At 35.6% G+C, this 19554-nt stretch overlaps 2 protein-coding genes across 4 annotated transcripts in view; one reads left to right on the plus strand and one right to left on the minus strand.

Annotated features, from left to right (window-relative positions):
- niban1b (niban apoptosis regulator 1b) overlaps positions 1-1541 on the minus strand; it is a 53436-nt gene extending 51895 nt beyond the window's left edge. For all 3 annotated transcript variants that reach the window (XR_012391643.1, XR_012391646.1, XM_684820.9), the window contains exon 1: positions 1376-1541. Coding sequence is in view for 1 of the 3 variants with exons in the window: in XM_684820.9 (XP_689912.4) it covers positions 1376-1430 (55 nt within the window). In the remaining 2 variants the exon portion in view is untranslated. The remainder of the gene's footprint in view (positions 1-1375) is intronic.
- A 2279-nt stretch (positions 1542-3820) lies between these two features.
- Positions 3821-14310, plus strand: rnf2 (ring finger protein 2). Its single transcript, NM_131213.2, has 7 exons — positions 3821-3865; positions 4677-4783; positions 7914-8074; positions 9818-10033; positions 10319-10591; positions 10722-10893; positions 13266-14310. Exons 2-7 carry the CDS (start codon positions 4691-4693, stop codon positions 13365-13367), a joined length of 1017 nt encoding a protein of 338 aa, NP_571288.2. The 5' UTR covers positions 3821-3865; positions 4677-4690; the 3' UTR covers positions 13368-14310.
- Positions 14311-19554: the final 5244 nt, after the last annotated feature.

A 19554-nucleotide genomic window follows, 5' to 3' on the forward strand; every position in this document is an offset into this window, starting at 1 on the left:
CTCAAACCAGCAACCTTCTATCTGTGAGGTGATCGTGCTAACCACTGCGCCTACGTGACACATTTTACTGCCTTTTAAAGCATTATTTTTTGCTGGATTAGCTTGCTGGACGGTCATCATAATGATGAACCAAAAACATTTCCTAGAGATTTACATCAATTATCATTTACATCATATACCTTATTTATACATCAATTACATCATATATCAATAGTAAAACATAGGAATCTGTTTAAGTTTTAAATAAGAAACTGTAGCCTATTGTCATTTAAATATCATTAATTTGAAAATAATGACCAGCACATTCAACTTTCCGTAGCCAACACAGGATTCTGCTTGGTATTAAAGCCTTTTTCTATGGATTATTTGCACAATTTATGGCGTAGCAGTCAAAATAGGACAAATGAGCTCATCATGTATGACACAAATTCTGGACCTTTGTCAGTGAGGGGTGAGTCTTTGGGTGGGTCCTACATGCACACATTATAAGTTACGTTCCAGTTTATTTTGTGCATCTTAGCTACGTCCTAAACATTTTATGAAATTGTTTCGGGACTGATCTGATGGTATGAATAGGTATAAGGGAGGTCAACAGTGTAGTTTACATCCATTAATACTGCATGTTATTATAAAATGTAATTATACAGTGTTAATCACTGGTTCTCAGCTATAGTCTTTGAGCTCAATTCAGCCTTCACTAAACAATGGGGCAAACAAAGATGCTTGCATTGATTTAACTTAAGAAACAAACTGCATTCTTGGAAAAAACACATAAAAATTAATAACTAAGACATACTTTGAGTTTGTACTGGGTCAAAATGAGTCCATATTTTACCCAATTTGAGTTAAAATAACCCAGCCTTTTGTAGAGTGTTGGGTCAAATCACAAGTATGCTGATGTTCACTTTCACTTTTTGTGAGTGCCAATTTTACCAGCAATCTATGTAATTAATTTTCACAAAACAATGAAGTATGTGAAATGGGTTATTATGACTAATCTGTGGGATAACTGCTGATAGGTGGAGTTAAAGGTGTGGTGGGCGTGTGGTAGATTTGGGTGGGTGTGCATTTTGCATGAAACTTTAACATAAACTAGTGATATTTCCTGCACTACAGCACCTTGGTTGTCGGCCTTTAGTGTTTAACAAAAGTAGGTTATTCTTGAAAATTCAGTTGCAGCAATACTTACAGATAAGGATTATTTAGTGATAAGACGCTTAATTTGAATTTACAACATAAATGCAGTAAATATGAGGAAGAAAATAGTAACGCATAAATGAGAAGTAAAGTCCCTTTCAGTAATGATTATTAATCTCAAAAATATAAATAGCTAAGTCAGCTGCAACTCGTATAGCAGATAGAGAAATCCGTTTACCTCGTATGTAGTTTATTTTGCTCTCGTCCAACAGACTGGATGAGGATGCTCCCATTGTGCCGCGTTTGTCCTGATCTGTCCCGAGTGAATTTTTCCGTTAGTCCGATTGTGATGTGAAGCACAGCGGCTATTTTGACTGGCAGATAATGACGAGCGCTAACAAACTGACTCAAGCATCTCAAACTTCCTCAAACTGCAGCGCCCGCCCGCCTATCCTCTCCGCTCTGTCAACATCCGAACTGCAGTTTTACACAGCGCTGTTTTGGGGTTAGTTTGGTTTGTTTGCGTTTTAATGTGCTCAAAAATGTTGTTAATGCAGGTTTACACTTCTTTAATGAGACTATTTTTAAAAGGTATTTAAAAAAATTTATTTTGACAAAATTGGTTTAATTCTAATAGTTTTGGAATAGACTAGAACTTATATCGTAGTTTATTAGTTTAAATCGTATTCTGCACCTACATGAACTGCTGACAGTAGCCTACAAAATGATAGACAAACGGTGAGGGCGCGTCCTGTTGAACAAAAGATAAACAGTAGGCAAAGAGCAAAATGTGCACCATGCTTCCTATGTGTAACACGCAAGGATTTAAATACAGCCTATAATTTGTGTAACGTTAGAAACCCTGTTGCTTATTTACTTAAAAAAAAAAAAGAAGTTAAGTTTGCCAATTAAAAAATGATGTGTTACCCAAAAGATGTAGGCTATGTTATACAGTAACTCTACTCCCCTCTAGAGGCACGTGTTTGCACTTGGTTTTACTCGCATTGACTTTCCACAGAATCATAAAACATTTATTTTTGCCACATAAAATGCTAGCAAATCATAATATGACAAACAAAAATGTAAATTATAAGAAACTATTTAACTTCCACTTTTAATTTTAATGGGGATAACTCTGACTCCCAAGATTCACTTTCATAGTTTAATTCAAACCTTGAACAAACTTTGTGAGTTATTTCATGTTGTCTCATTGGTATCATTTATCTAATATATTTTATCCTAATTATAACTTTGTATCTCATCATTATAATTATGTCGTCCTTGCTGAAAAAGCATCACAGACAAGGCACACAGCCTCACAGCAGGTCGCTGGTTCGAGTCCCGGTTGCAGTTGGCGTTTCTGTGTGGAGTTTGCATGTTCTCCCCGTGTTGGCATGGGTTTCCTCCGGGTGCTCCTGTTTCCCCCTCAGTCCATCCATACACCTGTGCTGTAGGTGAATTAAATAAACTAAATTGACCGTATGTGTGTGAATGAGAGTGTATGGGTGTTTCCCAGTACTGGGTTGCACCTGGAAGGGCATCCACTGTGTAAAACATATGCTGTATAAGTTGGCGGTTAATTCTACTGTAATCCACTGTAATCCACTGTAATGTCCAAAAGAAAACTAAATAAATTGAAACATCACAGACAGTTTGATGGTTTCCTGTGCAAAAACATAGGCTGCTGCTGCACACCCTCAGTTTTCAACCATTAAAACATTTTTGTCTAAAAAAAGGGGGAATGGTTTCTTAGATGTTTTGGCTGGCACATATAAAATTTATTAGTATTTAGTGGTTTTAACCTGTTACCAATAGAAGGCAAACTAATTTCCAGTCTTTACGAAATTTAGTCATGGTTTTACTATTTGTGGCTTTTGTAGTTAAGCCATGGAACTAGAAATTGCATGGTTCTGGTACATAACCATTAACCATGGTATTTGACATAAAAGCAAGGTTATATAAATGATAATAAACATGCCAAAAATATCATAGAACACTTACTATAATGAAGGTTCATTTTCAAAAGGAATACCCTTAGACACCATTATGATCACATTATTGTATGCTTGATATTAGTGGATATTTGGCAATTCTGCTCTGTGTTATGTGATGTTTATTATTATTATTATTATTATTACAGAATTCTGCATGCAGGGTTTCAGTTTTAATATCTTGCTCTGAGCTGAAATGTTGTACTGGGTTGAACTACAAATACATCCAGCATCCACCAACTCAAACAACTCACCTATTAAAAGCATATCATATCAAAATCATAAGGGACTATCACAGACAGTTTTCTTTAAAACTTTACAATATCCACTCAATATCCAATGCAATTGTCATTGCATTTTCAGCAGATAATTCTGACTTTAATATAGGCATGAATTTTCTTTATTATTTCATGTGGGACAAATTGGCCTCTATGTTTTTTTCCCTCATATAAAAACAATCTCATTTTAGGACTGTGGTCAAGGCTGTGGTTTGTCATTAGTCTCCTTTAATGTATCGGACTGTGGTCTTTCCTAAACGCCTCTAAAAACAGTTTGGATTTAGTCATCAATGAGCCACAAATAAACCATTTTTGACATTAGCAAAGCGAATGATTCCAAGACTGACTCTATTGCTGAAAATACCACATTTCCCAGAGTTCCTTTGGACCGACTAAATCCGCCATATTGAGCTCACCAGAACGCGCTGGCAGGAGAGAGAGTGTTCACAACATTGAGATGTAAGTATGTAAACAGCTGCGTTTTTACTAAAATATATGCTTATTGCTTGTCGACGTTAACGGCTTAATTAGCACGAAATGGTTTAAATGTCACAATCTCGCCGACATTGATCTCCGAGGTGATTAATAGAGCCTGTAAAAACAGCATCTGGATTAGCCGTGAGAGTTAGCCGTTAGCTTTACGTTTTCATGACAGCGCAGGCGATAAACATTACCGCCGTATTTATTTTCTCTTCCGCGTATTTCATTTTGGAGTACTTGATATCTATATGTTGCTGGAAAGCAGGCACAGTACGTCAAAAGACACTTTGTATGTGCAGGCAGATGCTTCGTGCATTCAGTGACACAAAGAGTTATAAGTGCATCCAGGAGCTAATTTTAGCCTGCTAGCTCACTGTCTACTTGGTTAGACAGATAACGTTAAATGATTTATTACATTATGATTAGTATGATAATATAAAAAAACACTCAATGCTGATGACTGAGGTAAACATGCTTAGGGATTTCTGGACAACGTGCCAGTTTTAGTTGTACGTTAACGTTAACCAGCGTCAACAGAGAGGATCATCCCTCAGATGTCAGTTGTCAAAGATAATCACCGTAAAACTCTTTTGTCCTTGTCCTGATTAAGAATATATTTGAAAAATCGTGGTTACAAAGTCTTTAAGTCCTGGATAGAAAAAAAATCATCACAAATACATAAACTTTAATTTGTCGTTTGTCTTGTTTCTGTCTGTACATGTAGCACTTGTGGCAGAATTTGGTATTTTGACCTTCTGTCAATACTCTTCTCTACTGTTATTTTTTACAGAAAAGACGTGGTGTATGAAGATGACACAGACGGTCCAGACAAATGGGGTTCAACCCCTCAGCAAGACCTGGGAGCTCAGTCTATATGAATTACAGAGAACTCCACAGGTAACGTTAAAAAAACTACTATTGTATAAAGTAGACTAACCATAGTCCATACACAGCGACGTTCCGTACAGATGACCTTTTAACACCAATACTTGCGGTTCATAGACAAGGTATATATCTGAGTAATCTTTGCATCTCACTCGTTCATTCACGATCATAACAAAGACTCTCCTACCAAATGTTTCCGAAAAAAATCAGTATGTTTCCTTCGTCCACCTAATGTGCTTGATAATTAACTGTGGGCAAGCTTAAGGTGTGAGTTTCGCTTAGGAGGGGAGACATTTAGGGCAAGAAAAATATGCATTTGAATTGAATTTATGCATTACACAGTATTACAGTGTTAGTTTAATGAATATCATGCTATCACTAATTGTTAAATAAATGATCTTTTGTTGAATAAATGCTTTAAAATTGTCATGCTGTGTAAAAATAAGCATGATCTAAAACTTAAACAGGGCTCGAAATTAACTTTTTTACTTGGTAGCACCGGTGCTCCCAACTTTAAATATTTAGGAGCACCAAAATAAATTTAGGAGCACCAGAAAAAATTTAGGAGCACCCACCAAAAATGATGGAGCACCGCTGCAAATTGCTTTTTAAGGGATTTATTGTATTTTAAAACAACATCAATAGGACTGACAAAAACCAGAAACAACTATCTAACTAATGCTGCGAAGACATTGATATTTGTGTGCAATAATTCCAAAATGATTGTCTAATAATTATAGAATATTAATGATGATGAAAATGACAATAATAGTAAAAATGAATTACATTTCTCATTATGATACTGCCTTGAATGTGCATGAATGTAGGTAATCTGCTATAAAAAGTCTGTTACTCTATGAAAAATAATTGTATAGTTTGCATCAAACAAAAATGAAGCATTGCAGTAAGAAATATTTATTTTGTACTGCTGTTTTATGCATGTCAATTTAATAAATAATATTTCTGCTACAAAACAAACAAAAGATTATAATAAATCATTCAATTCAATGATGAAAGCTGCAAAGCAGTCATCAGTAAATAAATAAAAAATAAAAATAATATACACCTCAAAAAAGATAGACAAAAGAAAGAAAGTAAAGTCTCACTTCTATCACTCTTTAAAAGATTTGGTTTCAGTTTGTGTCAATTTAAAGGTCTGAGATGATCTTCATTTTTCTGTGTTAGTGGAAAAGCTGGCGAGTCAGCCGACCCAATTTATGAGCAGGCAGCGCAAGATTCTTGCGGTGACCACCGGCGGAATACCGCTGTTTGTTATGAGACGCAGTTTCAGTGTAAACTTAGTAAAGGCGAGCTTCTTTGGCGATGAAATGTACAGTATTAGATTTGACTTTTAGCGGACATTTGCGCTGAACACGCAGTGAATGCAACGCATGGAGATTCGGGCGCCTTCTCCATGAAGCGCGTACTCGATTGATCTCAGCTGGCGGATCATTATTCACCACGTGACGTGTCATGATCGCTCTCATCTGCACCTCAATTTTAGGTGGGGTTTGCAAACCTGTGTGCTTTAAGTTTTTACTCTTCTGCCGTTTGCATTTCCCGTGGTCATAAAAGCTCCTTCCCTGTCATCTGACAGCGGAATACCTTGAGTGAATGACAGCTAATATGAACCAATATAGCGGCAGGGAAGAGCGATTCAGCACGTTTTTACAAAAAATCAAAACAGGTCGCACTACAACCATTATTAGCAGTCGCCCTAATGCGCCCAAATATATTATGAGGTCGCATAGATTAATTTTCGGGCGCATATGCGACCAAAATGGTCGCAATTTCGAGCCCTGCTAAATGATTGTAAGGTTCTTTCATTGTAAACTTTCATAAAAAAATATATTAAATATAACATTAAGTTGAAGTTAAACGCAATAATAGTATATTCTGACATAAGTTTTTAATAAGACTTCAAACAATGACCGTTTTTGCCAGTGAACTGAAGTTATGCGCCTTGTGCGGACACTATTTTAATCGTGTACGGAACACTGTTAATACCCATCATCTTTTATACACATGCGAAGGTGGTACTTTTCCCCTCTTTTCTGAAAAAGTACTGGTCCAAAAGACATCAATCAAAATTTTAATTGTGCAATAAGTATTCACCCATTGAATGATCACACAAACATGCTTACCTGACTTTCAATGAGGGAGGAGTGGTCGTTTGAGTGCACGGAAGAGCAGTGTACAGAACACGGTTTGTCTGTTAATTGTCCACAGTTGCCTCATTTGCTCTTGTAAAATGCCTTTAATGAAACCTTGTCAGGAGACACTGTTTTGAGATATGTTTTATATGTGTTGTATTATCAACAATTAACTGATCATTGATACTGCCAAGCTGCTCTTATTATGTTGAAATATGGAAGTTTGAATACCAATTTACCATTATAAGGAGAGTACTTTTTGATGAATATTATTTAAAAAGGTAGAGTCTTAAATTATTTATCAAAAAATTAACTTTAATATTTAGCTTTATATATTTTTGTGTGAATTTTATTTACTTCTATTTTATATATTTTTCTAAGTAACTTTTTATTATAATAAGAATTTGTTTTTATCATGTAATATTTTATGTATATTCATTTTGACATGAAATAGCCATAAGTTGCTGATATGGCAACAAATAAATAATAAACAAATAACTAAACATTGATTAATCATTCACAGCGTACTTGCACTGACTCCCTGTCAAATCGAGAATTCACTTTTAAATTCTTGCAATGGTTTCTAGGGCACGATCAAGCTGTATACGTACAAGAGGTGTTGAAACCTTCCAACTCTAGTAGGAATCTGAGATCCTCAAAACTAGTTTTTGTTTGTCAAGTAATTGTTCCTCGTTCTAGATTAAAGACAAAAGGAAATGGCTTTTGAGGTAGTTGCTCCCAAAGTGTGGAATCCTCTTCCACTGAAATGGAGATCTGTGGACACTTTCAAAGAGCAGCTGAAAACTCACTGGTTCAAACTTGCCTATGCCTTAATTGTTTTGTTTTAGTAGTTTTTTTTTCTTTTAACTCTTAAATGTGCTTTGTCCTTTAGACCTCATTTTACAATTTTGTTGTAAATCACTTCATGACTCATTGTTTACTTGCTTACTACTTAGCTTTACAGTTTTTGTGCCTTTGTGCTCCTATAGGAGGCCATCACGGATGGTCTGGAGATTGCAGTGTCCCCACGCAGCCTGCACAGTGAGCTTATGTGTCCCATCTGCCTGGACATGCTGAAGAACACTATGACCACCAAGGAATGCCTGCACCGTTTCTGTGCCGACTGCATCATCACTGCTCTCAGATCAGGGTTTGTTTGAGTTATTAATCATCTCAGATTTATTTTATACAGTATATTTTGTTTGTGGTGCAAAATGATATCAATTATGGCAATAGCCTACTGGTTAGTACGAAGTTCAATTTCCGGCTTGAGGTCATTTGACAATCCTTCCTCTCTCTCAGCTCCACTATTCTGTCCTTTAAAATTAAGGTTAAAACCCCTAAAAATAATTGCAAATGGCTATTTTTTACTTGTGATTTTGAAAAATAAGTGTCCTCATTATCTTAAGTAAAAACTAAAATGGTACCTCTCACAATATTATCGCTCTGATTACATGTACAGTGGTGTGAGAGTGGGACAATAATACCTGCATTTTTCACACTTTAACTATTTGACTGCCACTATACGAAATGGTTGACCATGTTTTTACTGTTTTAAATGATGACTGTTAAAGTCATTTAAAGAATGACCATTTTAAATAATGGTTTACGCACACAGTATTGTTGGTTTACAAAAAAAAAATCAAACAAACAATCCTGTTGCACTTCTACACTTGATTTTGGTTTTATTGTTAAACAAAAAAAAACAAGTAAACGTGAATTGAGAATCTGAAAAATTTTATGGCAAACTTAAAAAAATATATATACAATAAACATCCATCTTAATCATTTGGTGGAGGCTGATATTTTAGAAATTTCGGGATGTGTGAAAATGCATTCAGCAACATAAGGAGTTAGTAAATGCAATCCATTTTTTCTTGGTGGGGTAGGTAAAGGTTTAAGACATGTGTTTATTTATTTGTTTATTTTTAAGATTTATTCTTGGCATTTTGCCTTTATTGTACAAAAAGAATTATGACAGGAAGTGAAGCTGTAGAGGGGGATGGGTTTGGGTAAGGTCCACGAGCTGTGATTCAAACTCTGGATGCTGCAACGCTGTTCTACTGTATATGTTGGCACACTAACCACAAGGCTATTAGTGCTGAGGTTAATTAGATTTATGTTCATTTAATATTTCATCCAAAAAAGACAAGTGAGTTTCAAAGTAAGCAAGCAAAAAATGGTATCCATAGTAGGGAAGGCAATTTTATTTTTGAAGCACATTTCAAACTACGACTGCATGACATCCCAGAGACATGCCAACAGCATTGTATATAAAAGAATTAGAGAAAGACAATATAATAAGGAAAATTACTTAAGAAATAAAAGCAAATACTTTATTATTATGGAGAAATATTTATCCTACTCTTATGAGGGCAGATGGTGAGTCTTATCTGAATTTTTGAAATATTTATGTCCTGGACACCATGAGCCCAGATACTGTAATAAACACTAGTGTGTGTTTTTAGAAGTTTAGAACAGGACTACCATACTGTTATATAATCCTTATATAATTACAGTTGCATAAAATGATGATAATATCGCTTATTGCAATTATTTCTGTGACAATATATCATACAACAAAAATATTTTATTTCCTGAAAATGTTGTCTTGTACACAGCCTTATAGCATAAATGTCTGTCAAAAGAAGCTAGTAGAGGGTTTTGACCAGTAACTAAATAAAACTATTCCTTATCACAACTAAATAAATGGACAAAAAAAGAAAGATTTATCCAGTTCCTATTACTAAAAATATAATCCCATCCTTCATTTTCACATTTGAGGTGATACGGATACACTTTACAATAGGGAACCATTTCTGTTTCATGTCTATTTTAGGCTGTTTATTTGTATTTTCATTGCCTAATTGTCATATCTCCTGTGTTCTTTCAGGAATAAGGAGTGTCCAACATGCAGAAAGAAGCTGGTGTCTAAGCGCTCTCTTCGTCCAGACCCTAACTTTGACGCTCTGATCAGTAAGATCTACCCCAGCAGAGACGAATACGAAGCCCACCAGGAGAGAGTGCTGGCCCGCATCAGCAAACACAACAACCAGCAGGCGCTCAGCCACAGTATCGAAGAAGGCCTAAAAATCCAGGCCATGAACAGGTTTGCTGTTTAATATGAGCCATTTTGTCACAACCAATTTATATTTGTAGAATCAAAAATGTAGGTAATTTTTTTTAGTTTGCGGCTTTGTTACAAATCCTCTTGTTTACTGTTAACATGATAAAAATAGCTTCTTATTAATGTATAATCATCTTTTAACAGTTTACTGACTGCTCTGAGGCAGCTTTCTTTTAAGTGTAAAATGTGAATTTTGCACTTATTTTTTTATTTCTTCATCCTGTTTTGTTCCTGGGTTTACACCAATTCTCCACCGGGGCACTGTAGACTGCAGCGGGGGAAGAAGCATCAAATTGAAAACGGCAGCGGGGCAGAGGACAATGGGGACAGTTCACATTGCAGCAATGCATCAGTGCACAGTAACCAAGAGGCTGGACCCAGCATCAAACGAACCAAAACCTCAGATGACTCTGGACTGGACATGGACAATGCCACTGAGAATGGAGGAGGAGACATTGCGCTGGATGGAGTCAGCGAGATTGAGCTCGTGTTTCGTCCTCACCCAACGCTGATGGAGAAAGAAGACGCCGCTCAGACAAGGTGGACCATAACTGTGTGCTCACATCACCAACATACTATTTTTCCCTAACTCATTTATTGCTGCTTTAGCTGTAGTTTGTTTGGTTGATTTTGTTATTTAGTGTAAATACAAATGTGCAATTTATACCAGGTACATCAAGACTTCAGGGAACGCCACAGTGGACCACCTTTCCAAATACTTGGCTGTCAGATTGGCTCTGGAGGAAATGCGCAAGAATGGAGAGGCAAGCCCCATCAATGTAGAGGCCGCCAGTGAAAAACAGTACACAATCTACATCCCTACAGCAAGCAACCAGTTCACAGTAAGTGTGCTGCTAATTCAGCTATTATTGTACCTCAGTATGGTCTATATTTGGATTATTTTGACAAATATTATAAAATAGGAAATGTTTAATATCTTACGCTGCTGCTCAGATTTTCAGTAACTTGGAGGCCAAAGTATTGATTAAACTACAGCACAATCATGTCAGTTTTCTATAAGTTTCCAAAGTCTCCAAAGAATAACTCTGTGAAGCATTTAAAGTATCATTTTATAGTTGTGATTGCCGTTACGGAATGGCAATTTTTCCTTATACTGCTCCAATAGGGAGGCTCATTTCGCTTAAGTTTGCCAACTGACATCTGCCTCTGTTAACTGAATATTAACCATTAATTGGTTTATTAACAATAAATATTAAATTATTACTGAAGTTATTATATATTTTGTGTCTGACACATTAAATATTGCATTATAAAATACTTTATTTTAACATGCCAACAGATTAAAAACAGAACATAACAACAGAACATCTCCACACCGGCAGTGTTTCCAACAGCATAGGAAAACCGAATAAACTAAATAAAAGAAGTTAAATAAATAGGCCTGCCCTAGATATTTTTCACTTAAATGACAAATTTTGATTACAAAATTAAACACTGACCGAATCCTTTTTTAAGAGATAGCATAGGTTGTTTATTTTTCTCATCGTGTTTTTTTTTCTTCTGTCAAATAAAAATAGCCGACTACCTCAAATCAATCGCTCCAGAAAATATTAATTTAATTAATGCTCCACTGCATTTCTTATATCACAAACCTCTGTCAACATTTTTAATCAAAAAGTCATTATTTTAAAGATTATGTCTTGAGTGTCGGGTTTTGCCTTGGAGCATGTGTGCTTTTATTTCCTCTCTCACTCACGGTTCATGTGCCTGAGCTCCGCGTGATGAAAGACAATGACAAGGCTCATATGTTGACTTTTTGTAAAGTATAAGCTACTTTAACATATAAAAATTTAGTTGTTTACTTATAAAAATTGCATTAATTTGCATACATATTTTATAAACTATCAAATTAAAGCCTCAGTTTGGTGAAAATCAACAGTAGAGGCTTTTTTTAAAAATAGATATTTTAAAAGAAATAATAACTGTATTTTTTTCCAAATGGAAAAAGGTTGGTTTGTTGGTTATACAATAAATCATTACAACTTTAGCCTATTTGTTGTGTTTATGAGCGGTGCCAGAGCACGCTCTGATGGAGAGAAAATCCTGACGCTCCGACTTATGGCCGGCTTGTTTCCAAAGCAGCGCACATATCAGAAAGTTTTGTTTTGCGGCTTCTTTCTCCAATTGCACAAATAAACAGAAGCATTCATGACGCATATCCAGGATGGAGGGAATCAGCATCAGCGCTGGTTCAACTCATCTGTGTCAATCTGTGACCAGTAATATTCTTCTTTTAGTTTGCCTCTTAGGGAAAATATGTCTGTGGGGATATGCAGATGTGTGGTTGCACGTGTTAACTTCCCGCGAGTTAACAATTCTCTGTTGCACATTATGCAGTCAATTACCATTAAGTGGTTAAAAGCGCACCCTTTCGGTTAATGGTGAATCGATTATTAGCAGCATCCCTATTTTTCACCACTGCATTTTCCATTACTTGGCAAAATTATCTTTTCCTTTTTTTATTGTCGTTTTAAATGGCAATGTGTCTGAGGTGGAGGTTCACATGATGGTTGCAAAATTGTCCAAATTAATTATGCATATTTATCATGTTGACCAACTTAAAACTGCTCTGTATAAAAGTAACCTGAGTTGTGCTTTATAAATCTCCATGCTATTGACAATAGACGTGATGGCATATGAAAGTTTGCTGTTTTTAAATTGCATCTTTATGCCGAGTTTCCATAAAGATGCATTTATCAGTCCAAGAACATGATACTTAATAAATAAAGGTGTGAATGAGGTATAAAGCTTGTCTATTTTAAACTTCTTCCAGTCAAAGTCAAATTCACATCAGATCAGATCAGATTGTTTTCAGTGTAAGAACTCCAACTATGTCTTCTGAGCGAATCATGGACCAAACACATGATTGTGTTTTATAAAAACACAGATCATAACTTCAAGTCATCGTCATCCTTTGTATGTGTTTGTGCTCCCATAATTACGATAAAGAGCATTTCAAAATAAGAGAAGTGTCTTGATGAAATCTCAACATGACTGATGACAAGAATGCTCACCTTAATTAGTACCAGGAGGAAACGGTAATGCATCTGGACTTACTAAAACACAAGTTTACCTGTTAATACAAGAGAGTACCTTCACATCAAAACTAAATTGTAGCATCCTATAGAACCCTATTGTCGTGCATGATTTTCCTCAGCATGACATGACATGACAGTATGTTTTCCTCTCTCAGGTCCTGAATGGCTCTTTCTCCCTGGAGCTGGTGAGCGAAAAGTACTGGAAGGTCAACAAGCCCATGGAGTTGTACTTCGCCCCAACGAAGGAACACAAATGAGCCCTGTGAGACACAAGGGTCTTAATTGACCCAGGACAGATTGAAGGTTCATCCTCTCCTCTCTTCTCTCTCTCCCTGTTCCTTTCTGTATTTTTCTCGCTGTTTCTCCTCATCTGGAGTTTACTAGTCTCTGGATCCCTCAATAACTGTGCTGCTTTGATTTGGTTTTGTTTTTTGTATGGCTTTTTGTATGGGAATGAGACTAGGGTCCTTCATCGGGGTTGGAGGGACATTGAAGTTTTGGATTCATCCCCCCTCTTTAAGTTGACACAATCGTTATTACATGTGAAGTCCTTTTTGCATCAAGAGGACTGTGACGTTGCCTTCAACAAGCCAAAATATTAGTCTCCAATTGCAACCGTATCATCATGGGAAAGTCCTCTCGAGTGCTTCATGTAAGACTCTGTCAGAAAGTGGCTTTTGTAGCCAATGGCGCTGTCCATTATAATCCGACTTGACCAATGATTTGAGAGATTTCAAGTGCATTTTCTGACAACACCATTCCTGTAGCAGCAACATTTGTTCACAAATCTGACTGCATCTTGACACTGTGTACCAGTACATTGCGTTGGCTTGGGTCACATGACAGCGTCATGTCACTTGTCCGCAGTACTGTGTTGGTCATCAGATGTTTCGGGGATTGTACATACTACTATCACTTTATAGAAAACTACCTGGAACATGTATATTAACACCACTGCTACAGATATTATAGTACCGTTTCATAAACACACACAGTTGGCAGTTGTATATTTGGACTCAGTTTTTGATAGTTGCATTTTTCTTAGATGCTTCATCTAAAGACATGGAAAACCTTTTAGAGCATTAAGTGTTTTTAGTTTGACATCCTCGACATTCATTTGAGTTCATGTTGTGGTTTGGAAAAAATGTATAAGACGTTCTTTGTTTGAAAAATAAATAAAAAATGTATGCAAATGCTGCAGTCAGTCATTGGGTTAGGATTTTCAAAATCTCAGTGGAGTAGCGACAACACATCCCCAGTAGATGGAGCTGCTGATTCAGTTTATTTACGTTTTTGAACTGCTAGAAACGGGATGATAATACTAGGTTATTTGCCATGATGCAAATGACTAAAAGTGGAAAATATTTGCAGGTGTGTTTGATAAGCATGATCATGTGTCCCTCACTGATGTTATTTGAGTAAAGCAAAATCAATTCTGGACAATATGATAAACTGATGATAAGTTTCATAGAAAATGAACACTATTTAAACATAAACGCTAATCTTAAATCAAGCATTATACATGGATTTTAATGAACAAATATGCTTAAAACAACAATTTGTAGCAGTGTTTAATGTAATGCTTATTAGTGACCGATTAGGTGAGTGATAATGATAGCAGAAATTTTTTAATTTCATATATATATATATATATATATATATATATATATATATATATATATATATATATATATATATATGTATATGTATGTATGTATATATATATATATATATATATATATATATATATATATATATATATATATATATATAGTTGCTTCATATTATGTTCTCTTGTAGCATTATACATATTTACCAAGTCGCTTGTATATCTGAAGAGGAAGGTTGCAGCTGAAAGTAAAGATGGCTAATATTGTTGCCTCACTGCCCAGGGAATGACCTTGCAGACCGTGCTTATGCACAAATGCCCCTCATAAAACTCCTTTCAGACAGACTTTAGAGGCAGAATAAAGGTTTAATGACCAACAAAAAGACAGGTTTGGTAAAGACTAACTATTACAACCACATATTTGACCAAAAAAAAATATGACATTAAAAGATTCAAAATTGCACATTTACACAAACTGTCAGCTCTTAAGGTCAGGAGTAAGTTTACCTCTTTACTAGCTCACCTCAGTCACACTCAACCACCTAAACCTCACTCCCATCCGGGTCATTAACCAATGTAACCCTGTTTCTTCATGTCTCGCTCTGTGAGGTTTCAATTCAACACCCCTAACATGGAACTTATGTACGTTGACTGAAATTCTAACATCATTTGCTAGCTAGTGCACCTCTGAGGTTTACCTCTTTACTGGCTGACCTCAGTTACTCAACCACATAACCCTTACTTGCAACCAGGTCACTACACTGATGGTGTACTCACACTTTGCACGGTTGCCTTGAACCATGCCGAAGCACAATTGTTCAACAGTTGTCAAAACAGTTGTCAAATGAATCGCTGTGTTTCCATGCCGCAGAAGTGAAAACAATACATTTGTGATCAATAAGCAGCCCCAGATAGCACAGACAGCTGTCATCTCTTACCTTATGCTGTGCGCTTTAGAACCATTTCTCCTGTTTTTGAGGTGATGTGCATAAGTAATCCTTTTATATATCTGACGTGATCCAAACACAGTGATTTATGTTTGATCAAACTAAAGAATAGTGAAATATGTAAACAATGATCAATCCCTGTGGTTTGTATTCTAACTGATGAGAGGTGCTATACAATAACTTTTGCATAAATTATAGAAGAGACATTTTTCTTTTTTTTCTATGATTACAGACATGTGCAGGAACCACCAAAATTAATTACAGCATGCTAGACCACACAGAATTTAAAGGTACACTTTCAAATTTGAGTTTATAAAAAAAATACAAAAAGTGGCTCTTTTTTTAGGTGTTTATTATAACACAGGCACCATATACAGTTATTTTAAACACTTTCAATAGTGTTTTATGAAAATTCAAAGTTTTTTTTTTTAAATGATAACAAATTTTTGCATTTACACCTCTGCATGTGGATTTGGGAAGCTTTAAAATTTGGGTTGGCAAAATCCAGGTGTAAATCCCAAAATAGCAGCAGAGTTTAACTGGTTAAGCGAAAGAGAAAGCGCTCTCACTAGGCACAGCACACTATGCTTTAGTTCTATCATTTTGTATTATTTTTAGTCGTTTGGGATGCAGTGACACGCAGTCAAATATTTTTGCAGATCAGATCCAACACTTTTGATGCTCATAAATTATCATAAAAGTCTTTGTGCTGCACGTATTAGGAGATTTGCTGAAGGTGCAGAGGGGGTTTCATTTTTGATCAACTAAACTCACACTACAAGCGTACTGCGCCAAAGCTTAACTTAACCGCGCCTGGGCCCGATTCAGAGCAGAAACCACCTAGGAAATGTGCCTGGGCATGGTTCAGATAGCTTAGTGTGAGTGCACCCTGTTATAAACCTTCAAGTTCTACTCGCACCTCTCCAACTGGGATTGAATCTCTGCACCTCAAAAAATGGGAGGTGGATGCAATTACAAGAATGCCAAAGAGCACAGCTTCTGGTGTACATCACTAAAACAAGCTTTGAGGCCAGGGGGAGCGAGGTTTATCCAAACAGCTCTTACTTGATGGTCTTCCTTTATTCTTACCCACCTACAACTCACTCCCATCCGGGTCACCACACCAAGGTAAACCCTCCAGTTCTGCACAAACCTTTACAACTGGGATTCAATTCAGCCCCTCTGACAAGGATGTTCTCTTCACAGAGCGGAGAGGCACAAATGTGTTTTCACTAGTGCTCTTAGGGTGGTCTTAATCTCCATGAGGTCGGGGTCATGACAGGGGCTGCTTACACCCCACTGCTTTGAAAGAACAGAGAGCTGGAGCCTCCCACATCAAAGAAGGGCTATGCATTTGTAAAAGCCCCTGACAGGATAACCTAAATGCTCTGGCATTTTCACAGATCAAAAACCATCCCGGTGAACCTGTCGGGCTGACGTTTTAACTGTTGATCATCTCTCAACAAAGTCCCTCATTAAGTCGCCATGAAAAGAAAGTTATGGTAATCTTTAAATATCTATCTATCTATCTATCTATCTATCTATCTATCTATCTATCTATCTATCTATCTATCTATCTTTCTATCTTTCTATCTTGTCTGTCTGTCTGTCTGTCTGTATGTATGTATGTATGTATGTATGTATGTGTGTATGTATGTGTGTGTGGTTGTGTGTGTGTATAAAACTAATAAGCAAATATGTACAGATAAATATGCTTAAACATGGCATGTACATACATATATACACGTATATATACATGTGCACATACATATATCCTCCTGAGACCCCGCCCATTGACTTTGACTTGTGTCCTCAGTAGTGGACATTGAATTTTCTTTGAATTTTTTTGGGCTACTCTGTCAAGTCCTGCTGTACTGTTCAGAGGGCATCCTGAACTTTCTAGTGATATGTCATTTGATTTGCTGGAATGCTAGGAACCACTTCTTACACTGCATCCTAAATGGCCGACATACAAAAAAGCACATTTTATGGGAAGGGTAGAGGCATGAAAAATTTCGTTTTTATAATATGTTTTTTCACTATTATTATGACATATATTTGTTTAATAAAGTGTCAGGAACAATACATTTAGCTTTTAAAGCTGTTAACTTGTTTGTGTTTCAAAATATCCTTTTTTTAATGTCCACTATAGTAGACACCAGGACCATCTTAATGTACTTAATGACTGCATGTTGAAGGGGGCAGAACTGAAACAGAGAGGATTCTTAATAAGATAGTTGAGGGAGACTCTGATTTAGAGTCTGACAATCAGACAATTAGAGAATTAGAGACAATTAGAAAATGACAATCAGTTCTAAATCGCTTTTATGTTCAATTTGTTTTAGATTAACGTCACTTCTTTTTACTTTTTTTTTAAGTTCGGCTCTCTTTTAGAGTAACCTGTTCTAGGAATTTCAATACAAAAGGGAAAAAATGGCTTTTGCTTTATTTTTGTAACATTAATATGGGATTAATATCCCTTTACAGCCATATCCTGTACAGTTTTGTTGCCTGAGTGGCGGTCGTTTGAACTAAAATGGTCCTGTGGTACACTACATTGGACATGCTGTAAAATTAAAAATAAAAACAAAATGTAAAAACTCTAAATTGTAGATTTGTTTAACCCAAAGGATGTAGGAAATCACAAAAAAAAATTATTTGGTTTTCAGGAGGATATATACACATCCACATATATAAACATGTACACAAAGAATGCACACACACATATACATATTCAACAATATATTATAATAATCTGTAAAACATCTATAGAAAAACAGTTTTACAAAAAAAGAACAATCTAATATGCCATTTAAACCTGGAAATCTGGTTGCTTTTAATGTATAGATCCAAAAAGTCTCTCTGTTTTAATGTTTTTATCCTGTCTCCTCTTGTAGAATTATAAATATGTTTAATACCAACTGTTTTTAATGAACTGGGATTGCTGTGACGTTGATTTCTATAATGTAGGGCCAAAGGCTATTGTAAATAACAGGTACGTTTCACATTTTTTTGCTCCAAATCTCAACTTTAATTTTCTCTTAGTCATTCCTATATAAAAACATCCGCACGGACTCTACATTGGTTGTTTATCGACTGGAGTATTGTAATAAATTAATTGATCTTAAATTCACGGCCTGATGATGGATCTCTAAATATGTTTGTCTTAAATATGTTATCACAATGATTGCAATTACCACATGTGTAGTTTCCTGTTGTTTAACCTAACCAAGTATTAGTCTTCTTAGTGGAAAGATGGCTTCTCACAAGTTTATCTTAAATAGTTGAAGCTTTTCGAAATACAATGGAGAGGGACACGGGTAAAACTTCCCTGAGATGGGGATCACTCATCAAAATATTCCAATTACTTTTTACAATTCTCTTGATTTGATTTGCCTCTGCACTGTATTGTGTGACAAAATACTGATTCGATTTAGGTCTTTTTATTAGCAGTTGCTATCTTTTGCTTTATTATAAGATGTATAGATTACTCTGTTTTTATAGCTACATTGTTTAAATCTGTGAATCATATCTTGTCATTTCATTTCAAAATCTTTTTCTTTATCACAAATTCTTTTCAACCTCTGAAATGGTCCAAAAGGAATATTTTTGAGGCATGTTCATTCATAAGGGGGTATAGTGGAGCATAATGGTGTTCATACGCAATTGTCAGATATATAAACCCTGCTGATTCAACAGAATCAAACATGACACATTCGATCTAGCAATTTTTAAATGTTAAAAATAACAATAATAGATTAATATTATATAATAAATGTGTTATGATAAATAAACTTCTAATAAATAGATATTATTGTTAAATATCATTGTAAAGTTATCGATAACTAAGGATTGATTTAATATATAGTAGTACTTTTTGGATAGATT

Source organism: Danio rerio, chromosome 2, assembly GCF_049306965.1.
Source record: "Danio rerio strain Tuebingen ecotype United States chromosome 2, GRCz12tu, whole genome shotgun sequence".
NCBI classification, from domain to species: Eukaryota; Metazoa; Chordata; class Actinopteri; order Cypriniformes; family Danionidae; genus Danio; species Danio rerio.

Excerpts from the sequence above, each read along its gene's own strand:
- rnf2 (NM_131213.2), top strand. The coding sequence starts at position 4,691 with ATGAAGATGACACAGACGGTCCAGACAAATGGGGTTCAACCCCTCAGC. Across the intron at positions 4,784-7,913 it reads AATTACAGAGAACTCCACAG|GAGGCCATCACGGATGGTCT; the intron begins GTAACGTTAAAA and ends GTGCTCCTATAG. Across the intron at positions 10,894-13,265 it reads CAGCAAGCAACCAGTTCACA|GTCCTGAATGGCTCTTTCTC; the intron begins GTAAGTGTGCTG and ends TTCCTCTCTCAG.